Source organism: Eriocheir sinensis, chromosome 49, assembly GCF_024679095.1.
Source record: "Eriocheir sinensis breed Jianghai 21 chromosome 49, ASM2467909v1, whole genome shotgun sequence".
NCBI lineage: Eukaryota > Metazoa > Arthropoda > Malacostraca > Decapoda > Varunidae > Eriocheir > Eriocheir sinensis.
This window is the reverse complement of record NC_066557.1, coordinates 5,396,142-5,411,141: the sequence shown is the minus strand read 5'-3', so window position 1 is coordinate 5,411,141 and position 15,000 is coordinate 5,396,142. Positions and strand designations below refer to the sequence as shown.

The 15,000-nt window shown below is 45.1% G+C and overlaps 1 protein-coding gene across 1 annotated transcript in view; it reads left to right on the top strand.

The window, feature by feature from the left end:
* The window catches only part of LOC126981744 (uncharacterized), a 457,088-nt gene that overhangs the window by 419,044 nt on the left and 23,044 nt on the right, over positions 1 to 15,000 (top strand). The window contains exon 13 of the mRNA XM_050833266.1: positions 8,717 to 9,010. Within this exon, the coding sequence (XP_050689223.1) occupies positions 8,717 to 9,010 (294 nt within the window). The remainder of the gene's footprint in view (positions 1 to 8,716; positions 9,011 to 15,000) is intronic.

Sequence of the window (15,000 nt, the reverse complement as noted above, 5' to 3'; positions counted from 1 at the left end):
CCCAGCCTATGGAAAGTGGCTAATGTGACACCGATTTTCAAAAAGGGGGACAGGTCAGCTGCTTCAAACTATTGCCCAATTAGCTTAACATCGGTTATAGGCAAGATGCTGGAGTCCATATTAGCCAGGAACATTCGGGAGCATCTAGAGAAACAATGCTTAATTCACGACTCGCAGGTCATGCCTCACCAATCTCTTGTCCTTCTACAATAAAGTATTTGAGGCGGTAGACAGAGATGAAAATTTTAGTGTAATTTATCTTGATTTTAGTAAAGCGTTTGACAAAGTTCCTCACCAACGACTATTGGTTGAATTATAGGCTCACGGAGTAGAGGGTAAAGTTTTGAACTGGGTCACGGCGTGGCTTAGCAATAGGAAGCAAAGAGTGCAAATCAATGGTAAAAGATCTGACCGGGGCTGTGTTACGATTGGGGTCCCACAAGGTTCGGTATTAGGTCCACTTTTGTTTATTATTTATATCAATGACTTAGATACAGGAATTAGTATTGATGTCAGTAAGTGCAGATGATACCATGATCGGTAGAGTAATTGAGTCGGATCAGGACGCTAGTATTCTCCAGGATGAACTAAACAGATTGTATGACTGGGCGGATAAGTGACAGGTGGAGTTCAATGTAGGGTAGTGCAGTATTCTGAGTGTAGGTAGGAACAACCCCTCACATAACTATTGCTTAAATGACACCCCCATAAGCAGGTCTCGGTGTGAGAGGAATTTTGGGGTCTTAGTGAGCTCTGATATCCGTCCAAGGGCACAATGCATTCAAGCTAGAAATAGAGCAAATAAGGTACTGGGATTTATTTCAAGGAGCGTAAGCAACAGAAGCGCCGAAGTCTTCCTCAAACTATATTTAGCATTAGTTAGACCTAATCTTGACTATGCGGTTCAGTTCTGGTCACCTTACTATAAAATGGATATCAAAATGTTAGAATCGGTGCTGAGGATGATGACTAAGATGATTCAAGGGTTAAGAAACTTGCCATACGAGGAAAGACTCAAACAGTTAAACTTGCATTCTCTAGAAAGGCGAAGGGTGCGTGGAGACATGATCGAGGTTTATAAATGGATGAAAGGCTTTAATAAGGGGGATATTTATAAGGTTCTGTTGGTAAGAGAACCGAACAGGACACGTAGTAATGGGTTTAGGCTGGATAAATTCAGATTCAACAGGGACATAGACAAAAATTGGTTTACCAACAGAGTGGTAGATGAGTGGAAGAGGCTGAGCAGTCATGTGGTGAGTGCCAATACAATTGTCACATTCGAAAACAGATTAGATAAATTCATGGACAGTGATATTAGGTGGGGTTAGATTCACGGGAGCTTAGGTTCAAAGGAGCTGCCTTGCACAGGCCTACCGGCCTCTTGCAGACTCCTACGTTCTTATGTTCTTATGTTCTCTTTCTCCTTCATATCTTCTTCATCCTTTTCTTTTCCTTCTTCTTCATCTTCTTCTTCTCCTCCTCCTCCTCCTCCTCCTCCTCCTCCTCCTCCTCCTCCTCCTCCTCCTCCTCTTACTCTTACTCTTCCTCCTCCTCACCGAAATTCAGAAGTTTCCAACCCAGATGTCACTTTCCTCTCTCTCTCTCTCTCTCTCTCTCTCTCTCTCTCTCTCTCTCTCTCTCTCTCTCTCTCTCTCTCTCTCTCTCTCTCTCTCTCTCTCTCTCTCTATATATATATATATCTATATATATATAAATATATATATAAATATATATATATTAGTATTTTCCAATTATTCCTTTATATTTTTTCTCTTATTATCATGGCTATCATTTTATTTATTTATTTTCTTCTTTTTCATCACTTTCCTTTGTCTTTACTAATCCTCCTCCTCCTCCTCCTCCTCTTCCTCCTCCTCCAAAATGTCTTAATAGGCCTTGGCTTGTCTTTGACACTTCGAGAGAGAGAGAGAGAGAGAGAGAGAGAGAGAGAGAGCGTTTCTGTAAGTCATTCAACTCTCTCTCTCTCTCTCTCTCTCTCTCTCTCTCTCTCTCTCTCTCTCTCTCTCTCTCTCTCTCTCTCTCTCTCTGCTACAGCTATTCAGAAAACGTCAAAATATTAAACATTTCTCCGCGACATTGAGCTTGTGAAAAAAAGGAGAAAGTATTGAAATATCTTCTCTCTCTCTCTCTCTCTCTCTCTCTCTCTCTCTCTCTCTCTCTCTCTCTCTCTCTCTCACTCAATGTATACTCATAGAGAGAGAGAGAGAGAGAGAGAGAGAGAGAGAGAGAGAGAGAGAGAGTTCGACGACCATGAGGTTTTAATCAGGAGATGGACACACACACACACACACACACACACACACACACACACACACACACACACACACACACACACACACACACGGCATCGCTTTATCTGTCTTTCTGCCTGACAGCCGTTGTCCCTCCCCGTGTCAGTCATTTAAATCAGCTGGTCAGACAGTCACTCACTCAGCCAATATGAACAACAGGCATCCATCTCCTCCTCCTCCTCCTCCTCCTCCTCCTCCTCCTCCTCCTCCTCCTCCTCCCTGCTCCTACTCTTCTTTTTTCTTCATTCTGCAGCACTTGTCATTTTTTGTCATATTCTCCTCTTCCTTCTCGTCTTTCAAAGAATTTCTTTATTCTCTATTTCTCTCACGTGCTTCTGTCTTCTTTTTTTCTTTTCCTGTGTCCTTATCTTCCTCCTTTTCTTCCTTTTCCTTTCCCTCCTTCTCCTACATATATTGTTTTCCTTTTTTCTTCTCTTTTTCCTCCTCTTCCTTTGTCTCACCTACCAATAATTTTTCTCTCTCTCTTTCCACCTTCATTTTTTTTACAGTAGAGGAAACAGTTCAAGAGCAAAAAAAAGGAAACAATAATGAAAAAAAAGCCCGCTACTCACTGCTCCTACAAAAAGTCGAGAGGAGTGGCCGAATGATAGGTCAATTTCGGAAGGAGAGGTGTCCTGATACCCTCCTATTGAAAGAGTTCAAGTCGTAGGCAGCAGGAAATACAGATGACGGAAGACTGTTCCAGAGTTTACCAGCGTGAGGGATGAAACAGTGAAAATGCTGGTTAACTCGTGCGTAAGGGATTTAGACAGTATAGGGATGAGCTTGAGTAGAAAGTCGTGTGCAACGAGGCCGCGGGATGGGGGGAATCATACAGTTAGCAAGTTCAGAAGAGAAGTCAGCGTGAAAATATCAATAGAAGATAGAAAGGGAGGCAACATGGCGTCGGAATATAAGAGGTAGAAGACTGTCAGTAAGAGGAGGAGAGCTGATGAGACGAAGAGCCTTAGACTCCACTCTGTCCAGAAGAGCTGTGTGAGTGGAGAGAGAGAGAGAGAGAGAGAGAGAGAGAGAGAGAGAGAGAGAGAGAGAGAGAGAGAGAGAGAGAGAGAGAGAGAGAGAGAGAGAGAGAGAGAGAGATAGAGAGAGAGAGAGAGAGAGAGAGAGAGAGAGAGAGAGAGAGAGAGAGAGAGAGAGAGAGAGAGAGAGAGAGAGAGAATGAAGTTTTGTGGGAGCTATTTTCAGGTAGATGGAAACATTTTTGTTATCACACGAGGGCGGACAAGGATATGGATAGCAACTGTCCGGGGAGAAGAACTGGCGTAGACGATGCAGAACACCGAACCTCGAGGAAGCTGATTTAGCGAGAGAGGAGATGTGAAGTTTCCAGTTAAGATTTTGAGTTAAGGATAGACCGAGGATGTTTAGTATATAAGATGGTGACAGCTGAGTGTTGTCGAAGAATAGGGGATAGGTGTTTGGAAGATTGTGTCGAGTTGATAGGAGGAGAAATTGGGTTTTTGAGGCATTGAAGGACATATCAAGGTCTGAGTTTAAGCGTTCTTCAGCCTCCAGTCTGGAGTCATGTAATTCCTGTTGAGAGGGTCTTCTGCTGAAAGAAGTTGAATAATCCAGAGTGGAGTCATATGAGTGGATAGGACAGTTTGTTATGGAAAGAAGATCATTGATGAATAACAGGAAGAGAGTGGGTGATAGGATAGTGCCCTGTGGAACACCACTGTTGACAAGTTTAGGGGAAGAACAGTGACCGTCTACCACCGCAGAGATAGAACGGCCGGAAAGGAAACTGGAGATAAAGGAACAGAGAGAAGGACAGAGACCGTAAGACGGCAGTTTAGAAAGCAAAGAGTTGTGCCAGACTCTATCGAAGGCTTTCGATATGTCTAGCACAACTGAGAAAGTTTCACCGAAACGGCTAAGAGAGGATGACCAAGAATCAGTTCAGAGAGTAGGAAGATCGCCAGTAGAACGCCCCTTGCGGAACCCATACTGTCGATCAGATAGAAGGTCAAAAGTGGAAAGGTGCTTTTGAATCTTCCGGTTAAGGATTGATTAAAAAGCTTTAGATAGACAGGAAAGTAAATCTATAGGGCGGTAGTTTGAGGGATTGGAACGGTCACCCTTCTTAGGCACAGGCTGTACAAGGGCATACTTCCAGCAGAAAGGAAAGGTAGATGTTGATAGGCAGAGGCGAAAGAGTTTGACCAGGCAGGGTGTCAGCACAGAAGCACAGTTTTTAAGGACAATAGGAGGCACTCCATCAGGTCCATAGGCCTTCTGAGAGTTGAGGCCAAAGAGGGCATAGAAAACATCGTTCTTAAGAATATTAATAACAGGCATAAAGGAGTCAGAGGGGGGATGAGTAGGAGGAATATGCCCAGAATTGTACAGAGTGGAGTGGTTACAGAAAGTTTGAGCGAAAAGTTCGCGAACGAACAAATAATGTCCCAAAACTTTAAGTGTAAACTAATGTAAATTCTCACTACTTTATATTATTCTCCACCAACGATGTACCACGAAAATGGAATAACTTCCTCCCCCACCGGTGCAGTGCAACACGACTAATTCTTTCAAAATCAAATTTGTCTGCTGCTGCCTCCGCCTTGATGTTCCGCAAAAGTTTTGGAGACAGTATGATCTCGTTCCACTTGGGTTTAAGGACAGACCATTTAATGTAATTTTTTTTTTATCGAGGCGAAAATTAGCTTGCTCGTTTAGGTGCCCTTTCTCCACGGAAAGTTTCCTGCTATAACAGCAGAATTAGAAGAACTGAGAAAAGATAAGAGAAAAAAAGCAGTTATCTAAAGAATACGTCTCGTCCGCCATATTGGTCAGTTTTTATTGGATGTCATCGGGAAGCAAACACACCGCCGTGCAGAACGTAAGGAGCCGTACACTCTGAAAGTCTGGCCTCAACCTCCTTCCGTGCCGCCTCCGGTCACCTCCTTCGAGCCTTCACGGCCGTGGCCGGACCTCCTCAAAACACTTGGGTTCCCTTTGGGGGCACTAGTGGTCTTCAGCCTCAGCACAGGAGGAGGTTTCCCTGTGCCCGCTCTCCAAAGACTAGACAGGCAGTTCTTTGATTTATTCGCCATCATTCACTCAGCTTCTTTATCGGAGTGTTCATTCAAGTTAATCAGCTTCAGGTCATCAGCCAAGGATGATGTCACGTGTGTTTGGTGACAGTCAGACAGACGGACAGCGACGAAAACATTACTGCCTTCATTGCTACGCGGGGGCGGTCGATAATAATGTGTGCGTGTGTGTGTGTGTGTGTGTCGAGGCCTCACCTCCAGGCTGGCCGGGCGTCACCAGCTCTAGACTCCCGCCCATGCAATGTTAGCTCCAGGCTCCCCAAAACCACCTTCACAAAAGCGAAGTGACGTATCTGATCGCCGCCTCGTCACGGGGCACAAGAGTCTTGCACAATGGCACAGACCGCCTCGCCTGACGTGTACATCGACGGGGAGTTCTTCCCGGCGCTGCGCCGCGTGCGGGTGCTATACATCAGCGAGACCCTAGAGCTGCTGGCCGCGGGCCGAGGCCGCCTGGCCGGAAGGTTCCGCTGCGTCACCGCCGCCCACAAGCACTCGTTCCGGCTGCCCCGCGGCCAGGGCGTGTAGCTGTTCGTGCAGCGGCAGCCCCCGTACGAGCTCTGGTGTCCCTGGGAGGCGAGCCCCGTGGCCGAGGTCCACGCCGTGGTGCTCTACCGCGGCCTGGACGGCGAGTACTGCTTCTTCGACAGCGACTTCGACACCGTCCCGACCCCCGAGGTGGTGGCGGCCGCCCAGCGCTCCGGCGGGGCCGTCATCCACTACCGCTACGAGAACCCCGGCATTCAGGGCGTGGGCCTCAAGACGTGCCAGAACTTCTGCCTGGCCTTCATGAGCTTCGTGGCGCGGCACCCCGGCCTGCCCACCGGCTGCCTCATCAGGGGGTTCGTGGCGTGGATCAGGCCGCGGCGCGACGAGAAGGCGGTGCGCGTCACCCAGGAGCTCTTCCACGAGGCGGGCATCGTCAAGGACCTGGAGAGCGGCGGCGTGCCCGTGCAGGACTACACGCCCGCCCCCGCCACGCGCGGGGCGCGGGGGCACGCCAGGACGAAGCCCCAGCAGCGGCGGCGCGTGGTGAGCAAGTTCCTGCGGCGCCTGACGCGGGAGCAGGTCCGGGCACTGCTCAGGAACGTGAGAGTGTCCGTCCCGTGGCCCCGGCAGGACACCACCGCTGGGAGCCTTGCCAAGAGAGTGACCTGTCCGCCTGTGTGCGGCGCCGGCCCACGGCACGCCGCTGTGACGGTCAGAACATGTCATGAAGAAGAGTCTGGCCTCAGTTACTCACAGACTGCCGGCCTGACAACAGTGCCGGAGAGTTTGGGTTGTCTGGTGAGGAGCAGGGCGAGGCAGCGCTCCGCCGCTACTGAGACTTTTACAGCCCTAAAGGATGACACTTATGTTCCGAGGACACCAAGTGGTTAAGTGATGACACTTATGTTACAAGGAAACCCCAGGGGTTAAGGCCTTAAAGGCTGGTAAAGGATTGGCACATTTCATTCTTCATTTTCTATTATTATAAAGAAAGACCAATAGTAGTAGTAGTAGTAGTAGTAGTAGTAGTAGTAGTAGTAGTAGTAGTAGTAGTAGTAGTAGTAGTAGTAGTACTAGCAGTAGTAGTAGTAGCAGTAGTAGTAGTAGCAGTAGTAGTAGTAGTAGTAATAGTATACTTTCCTTCCATATATAAAGTTCGAGCTAACTTTACATTCCCCAAGGCCTCCCCTCACTGCCACTACCGTCACCACCAGCGTTTAGCTTTGGAAAGAAAAAATATATATATGCAACAGGTACGCTTTTCTTTCTTTCAGTCATTTGTTATCGACCTGGCAATGACTCTTGTAATGGGCAGAGCAGCGTTCTACACCACCTGTGAGCTGGTTGGCTGAACACCCGATGTCCGAATACATCACATGATTTGGACTTGTTACCAGATATTATGAACCAACACGTATTTATTAACTCTTGTTTTTCCCTCCGATACTTGTTATGTCGGTAAATGTTCAGGGAGTTGCCCATCTCAAAATTTAATACACTGGCTATTTATTTCCGGCCTAAATATTGTTTTTTTTCATTTGGAGATAGTTTTTTTCTTCGGAAACTACTAAAAAGTGACTTATTGCAATTTCATCATCCGCCGCCACAGCCGCAAAATAGCTCGCAGAGGGTTTAGGGTGGGGGAACATATTTAAACAATCCAAACCGAGCTTTACGACCTAACAGCGTAAAGAAATAATAAGGTCATGTGCTGGTACGTCTCGATTTGCTAACACAAGGCGTCAACATCACCTTCTTCTCCTTTTTTATATTTTCCTCTTCTTCCTTTTCCTTATCTTCCTCTTGTTCTTCATTATTCATTTTACCTTCTTTTCTTCCTCTTATTTAATATGATTTTTTTTTCCTCTTATTCTTCATTATTCAAATTCAACAGTTTTACTCCTACCCCTTCTTCTTCTTCTTCTTCTTTTTCTTCTTCCTCTTCTACTTCATTTTTTTTCTTCTTCTTTTTCAATACACTAACCTTTCAACCCCATCCTACCCTCCTAACCTCTCCCAGAGCCAAAAAGCACTTACCTCCCAACCTCACTATCCTAACCCCTTCCCCCCCAGGGCCACCATCCTCCCCCGAGCGGCACACACTAACCTCTCAACCTCACCCTAACCTTCCAAAGTCTTCCCTTACATCCTGGGCCACCACCTTCACCTGAACACAACGCACTAACCTCTCAACCTTGCTCTAACCTTCTAACCTCTCCCACTGAACGCAGAATACTAACCTTTCAACCCCACCCTACCCTCATAACCTTTCTTCTTTCGCCCAGGGCCGCAAAACACTAACCTTCCAACCTCACTAACCTAACCTCTACTCCTCCCTCAGGACTGCAATACACCTCTCTCTCTACTTCACTAACCTAACCTCTACTCCTCCCTCAGGGCTGCAATACACCTCTCTACCTCACTAACCTAACCTCAACTCCTCCCTCAGGACTGCAATACATCTCTCTACCTCACTAACCTAACCTCAACTCCTCCCTCAGGACTGCAATACATCTCTCTACCTCACTAACCTAACCTCTTCTCCTCCCTCAGGGCTGCAATACATCTCTCTACCTCACTAACCTAACCTCTCCTCTCCCCACCAGGCCGCCCTCCTCCTCCCCCAAGCACAATACACTTACCTATCTACCTCACTAACCTAACCTCTACTCCTCCCTCAGGACTCCAATACACCTCTCTAACTCACTAACCTAACCTCTACTCCTCCCTCAGGACTCCAATACACCTCTCTAACTCACTAACCTAACCTCTACTCCTCCCTCAGGACTCCAATACACCTCTCTACCTCACTAACCTAACCTCTTCTCCCCCCAGGTCCGCCCTCCTCCCCCGAGCGGTGTGCCGTCATCAACAACACGGCGGAGAACATCGAGGTGCAGTGTGAGCGGGGCTTCGACGGCGGCATGCGGCAGCTGTTCCTCGCCGAAGTGTACGCCGAGGGGGGGACGCTGCACCTCAACCGCACCTCCGACGAGCCGGTCTTCTCGGTGGAGTCGCTTCGGCCCGGCACCGCCTACAGCATCAGGGTGTCAGCGTTCAACGAGAAGGGAAGGTCGCCCGCCATCCACCTCGACGCCGTGACCTTGAAAGTGGCCGAGCAGCGCGTGGGTGAGTGTGTGGGGGAGAAGTGGGGGGATAAGGGGTAGGAGGAGGGATGTATGTGAGGGGGGAAAGGAGGAAAGAGGTGAGGTAAATGGGGAAAAGGGGAAAAGGGAGGGGGATACATGCAACTGAACAGAGGGAGTATGGGAAGGGGGAAGGGGGATGTGTGGGGGAGAAGGGATAGGAGGAGGGAGGTATGTGAGGGGGGGAAAGGAGGAAAGAGGTGAGGTAAATGGGGAAAAGGGGAAAGGGGAGGGGAATGTATGGTATGGAATAGCGGGGGTATGGGAAAGGGAAGGGGGATGTGTGGGGGAAAATGGGGGTTAGGGGATGAGGATGGGGGGAAGAAGGGGGGGAGGGAAGGAGGAGACGGTCTATGTAGGGAAAGGGAAGGAAGGGGGAAAATGGGGGTTAGGGGATGGGGATGGGGGGAAGAAGGGGGGGAGGGAAGGGGGAAAATGAGGGTTAGGGGATGGGGAAGGGGCAAGAAGGAGGGAGGGAAGGAGGAGACGGTCTGTGTAGGGAAAGGGAAGGAAGGGGGAAAGGAGGAAGGAAGAATATGTTTTTTTATGTGAGTGTGATATTTTCCTCTTCTTCCTTGTCCTTCTCTTCCTCTTGTTCTTCATTATTCATTTTTCCTTCTTTTCTTCCTCCTATTTTTCATTATTAACTTTATTCCTTCTTTTCTTCCTCTTATTTTTCATCATTTAACTTTATTTCTTCTTTTCTTCCTCTTATCAAATATGAATTTTTCTTCCTCTTATTCTTCAATATTCAAATTCAACAGTTTTACTCCAACCCCTTCTTCTTCTTCTTCTTCTTCTTCTTCTTTTCTTCTTCGTCTTCTTTTTCATCCTCCTTTTATTCTTTATCCTATTAATTAACACCCACGACTCCTCTTCCTCATCTTTCTCGTTGTCCTCCTCCTCCTTCTAATTATTCCCTCATTCTTCAAAACAAGCTCATCTTCCAACTATTCTTTTTCCTCCTCTTCTTACCTCCAACGACATTCTCCTCCTCCTCCTCTTCCGCACCTTTTAATCTTCCTCCTCCTTGTCACCTCCTCCTCCTCCTCCTCCTCCTCCTCCTCCTCCTCTTACATAAGTCTGCCGATTTTAAAGTCAGGTTGAACAAAAGAGTTATCGATCATCTGTGTGTGTGTGTGTGTGTGTGTGTGTGTGTGTGTGTGTGTGTGTGTGTGTGTGTGTGTGTGTGTGAGGATTCAAACACATCCCTCTTACTTACGTGTGTGTGTGTATGTGTGTGTGTAAATCTGTGTACGTAATTCAAAGTTATGTGTACGTGCGGTCTCAGATGAGTGGGCATTTGCATAATCAACTTAGCAACACACACACACACACACACACACACACACACACCATACCATTTTCCATACCTCCTTCCTTACCTCCTCCTTTTCTTCATCCATTTATACTTCATTCCTCCTTTCCTTTTTCTTTATATTTTTTCTTCCTTTCAATAACTTTCTTTCTTCCTTCTTTCATTTTCGCCTCCCATCCTTCCTTTCACACTTTGCTTCTTCATTTTCTCCTTCCTTCCTTCCTTTCTTTTATTCTACACACACACACACACACACACACACACACACACACACACACCACACACACGCACAAACAAACTCTCTCTCTCTCTCTCTCTCTCTCTCTCTCTCTCTCTCTCTCTCTCTCTCTCTTAACGAATACTTACGAGTCGAGTTGAAATTGACGTTAAGTTTGTCAAGTGATTAATTAAGGCCAGGTGTGTGTGTGTGTGTGTGTGTGTGTGTGTGTGTGTGTGTGTGTGTGTGTGTGTGTGTGTGTGTGTGTGTGTGTGTGTGTGTGTGTGTGTGTGTGTGTGTGTGTGTGTGTGTGTGTGTGTGTGTGTGTGTGTTCCTTTACATCCGTTTTCATTATTTCATTTTTGTAGAGAAATAAATGGCAGAGTGCGAGAGAGAGAGAGAGAGAGAGAGAGAGAGAGAGAGAGAGAGAGAGAGAGAGAGAGAGAGAAGGGATGGAGTGGAGGGAAAGGGAGAGAGGAAGGAAGGAAGTAGACATGAGTTGACTACGTGACTCTCTCTCTCTCTCTCTCTCTCTCTCTCTCTCTCTCTCTCTCTCTCTCTCACACACACAAAATATAGAACAGTTTTCTACATACCATATTTCTTTTGGACTTTTCCCTTTCTTCCTTCTTTTATTAACTTCCTTTCTTCCTTTCAGTGTATATTTGTTGCTTCCTTTTCCTTTATTTCCTTCTTTTATTCATCCATGGCTTCTCTTATTCCTTCTTTAACTGTATACATCGGCTTCTTTCAACCTGCAATATAATAATGATAATAGTTAATAATAATAGTAATAATGATAATGAGAGAGAGAGAGAGAGAGAGAGAGAGAGAGAGAGAGAGAGAAAGAGAGAAAGTCCGGGGAAATGGAAAACCAGATATACAAACAAGACGTAAAACTGACAATAGTTTGACAAGACTGAAATGAGAAGAAAATATAAAAGAAAAAGAAAAATAGACACGCGAACCACCTGACTGACAGCGAGAGAGAGAGAGAGAGAGAGAGAGAGAGAGAGAGAGAGAGAGAGAGAGAGAGAGAGAGAGAGAGAGAGAGAGAGAGAGAGAGAGAGAGAGAGAGAGAGCGGCAGAGAGTGGTACCAAACTTTAAAACTAGATTTGCTCTCAGTTCTGTAAACATGAAACTGACAGACAGACAGAAAGGTACGGACACACGAGACAGATAGACAGACAGACGGACATATGGATAGATATCAGACAGAGATAGACAGACAAACAGACGAGACAGGCACAGACAGTAACCAGATTCACAGACACACAGAAATTGACGGACATGTAAAATAGATTGGAACAGACAGTATGGACAGGAAAACAGACAGAAAGATAGACAAACAGACGTGACAGGCGGACAAACGGATAACCAGATACACAGACAAACAGACAGATAGACAGAAAATAAATAAGATAGACCTACAAACGGACAAACAGACACTAACAGATCAACAAAACAGACAAATGACATGACAATCTCTCTCTCTCTCTCTCTCTCTCTCTCTCTCTCTCTCTCTCTCTCTCTCTCTCTCTCTCTCTCTCTCTCTCTCTCTCTCTCTCTCTCTCTCTCTCTCTCTGCCTTCTCTCGCCCGAGCTGACATCGCTCTTACTCTCTCTCTCTCTCTCGGTTTCAACACTGTCAGTCAGATGCCGTTCCCTGCGAGCTCTCTAACAACAAATTTTGCGGGTTAATAACTGCACCCAACATTTTTGTTACCTCTCCTTGCAATAATATGCCACAAAGAAGCCAAGGAAAAATATAGCATTGCGCGTGAAGTGTGTGGAATTGAACGAAGGCGTGTAATAGTTTAGAAGCTGCTGTTGGTTTCCGAGTTTGTAATTAATGACCTTTCTCTCGGCCATATTGCAAGTTCTCCCTGCATAGGTCATTCCCCTTGAGTTCCATTCCAACACCAGCGTGCTGGCTAGATCCAGTGAGCCACCCGTGGAAGGAACGAAGGAGGGAGGGAAAGGTACAATATATATATATATATATATATATATATATATATATATATATATATATATATATATATATATATATATATATATATATATATATATATATAAAACAAAAATAATACCACAATATACAAAAGGAACTTATCACAAATACAGATAGATAGATAGATAGATAGATAGACAGATATGGGTTAGCGTGCGCACCCTGCATTCACCGCGTGCTGGACGACGCGGGTTCGAATCCGCCCGCTACCTCCTGGGATTTTTCAGGCACCGCCGAGTGGCCGAAGACTACCCACATGCTGTCCTGAAGACCACCCATCAACCCGGACTCTAGAAAAAACCGTCCAAGTGAATCAAGAATGAGTTCCGGGGGGCAGCATGAGCCAAGAATTAATGGCGCTACTATAAAAATTGATTGCGCCATGACGGGCTTGGGCCGACCACCAGGCCCCTGAAGAAAGCCTACCGGCGCTATATATATATATATATATATATATATATATATATATATATATATATATATATATATATATATATATATATATATATATATATATATATATATATATATATATATATATATATATATATATATATATATATATATAGATAGATAGATAGATAGATAGATAGAGATAGATAGATGGATAGAGATAGATAGATGGATAGAGATAGATAGATGGATAGAGATAGATAGATATAGATGGATGGATGGATGGATAGATAGATAGATAGTATAGATAGATAGATATAGATATAGATAGATAGATAGATAGATATAGATAGATAGATAGATATAGGTAGATATAGATAGATATATATAGATATAGATAGATAGATAGATATAGATAGATAGATAGACACACCCACACACACAAAAAAAATATTAAAAAATTGAAAAACAAGGATTGTAAACCTGGAGGAGGAGGAGGAGGAGGAGGAGGAGGAGAGGATGAAGGGAGGGTAGGCAGAGTGACAGGCGAGAACACGAGAGCTGACAACCCTCACCGAGACACGCGCGCACGTCCCCTGCCTGACCTTATCTGGCGGGCAAGAGACACACTGAGGGCACTGAACTGTGACGTCATCCACTAGAGTCAACTTTGCCGAACCGAAATAGTTATCCCCAATCAAACGCCATTTTATCTTCGACCGCAGCATCTGCAGAAACTTCCTTACATAGAGAGTTAGTCCAGTTATTTATCTTTATTTTGAGTGTAAGTGATTGTGAGTAGCTTTGCGTTTTGTTATAACTTTTGGTGTTTATAAAAATTATATTCTGAGCGTGGGTTTGGGTAAAAGAGGACAAAATTTCAGACACAGGCAGACAGACATAAACAAACAAACAGACAGACAGACAGACAGACGCAGACGCTTCTTCACATTAGCCAACTCTCCCAACATTTATTCTTTTTCATTACAAAACCTCAATACCTCGTCTCTGTACAATGTTCTCCCGAGTTCATTACACTCCCTAGAATGACCTCATCTTATTTCACTCCCTACACCCGGTGCTATCCGCGTAGAATTAAGCAATATTATCTTACATTATTAACGAGAGAGAGAGAGAGAGAGAGAGAGAGAGAGAGAGAGAGAGAGAGAGAGAGAGAGAGAGAGAGAGAGAGAGAGAGAGAGAGAGAGAGAGAAATAAATGATGAGAAGTTACATAAATGATAGAAGGTAAAAGAAAATAATAAAAGGAATGGAGGAAGAAGAAAAACAAAAGAAATTAAGAGAAGGAGGAAAAGAGAGGAATGGAAAGGACAAGCAAGAAAAGCAAAAGGGAAGAGAGGAAAGGAAAGAGAGGAAAATGAGAGAAAAAAGGGATGAATGAAAAATAATGAAGGAAAGAAAAATAGAATAAAGGAAAGATAGAAAGAAATAAGGTAAATGAAAAAGGAAAGAAAGAATATAGGAAGAAATGAAGGCAAAGAAAAATAGAAGGAATATTAGTCTCTCTCTCTCTCTCTCTCTCTCTCTCTCTCTCTCTCTCTCTCTCTCTCTCTCTCTCTCTCTCTCTCTCATTAGGTTTTTCAATTATTTTTTTCCCTTTTTCTTTCCTTTTTTTTTAATTATAAATACTCCTATATTAAATCTCTCTCTCTCTCTCTCTCTCTCTCTCTCTCTCTCTCTCTCTCTCTCTCTCTCTCAGCCCCGCGGGAGCAATGAATAAATATGAACAATTAATACGAGAGTGGAAATCAATGCACTTCTGCGATTACAGGATCCTTCACAGCACAGACTCGTACAATTTTCCCTTTTCTCTCTGTGTTCCCGCCGCTGTGTCTGTTAAAGCGACCCTGTGCTGTGCTACCCGATGCTGTGTCTGTGTTATGCTCCGGCTGGGGTGTGTCTGTGTACGAGGATGGCACAGATATTTAAGGATAAGGAGAAACTTTTTTGGGCACGGTTTTTCTCAGCAGCACAGACTCGTACATTTTTTCCCTTTTTTTCTGTGTTCCCG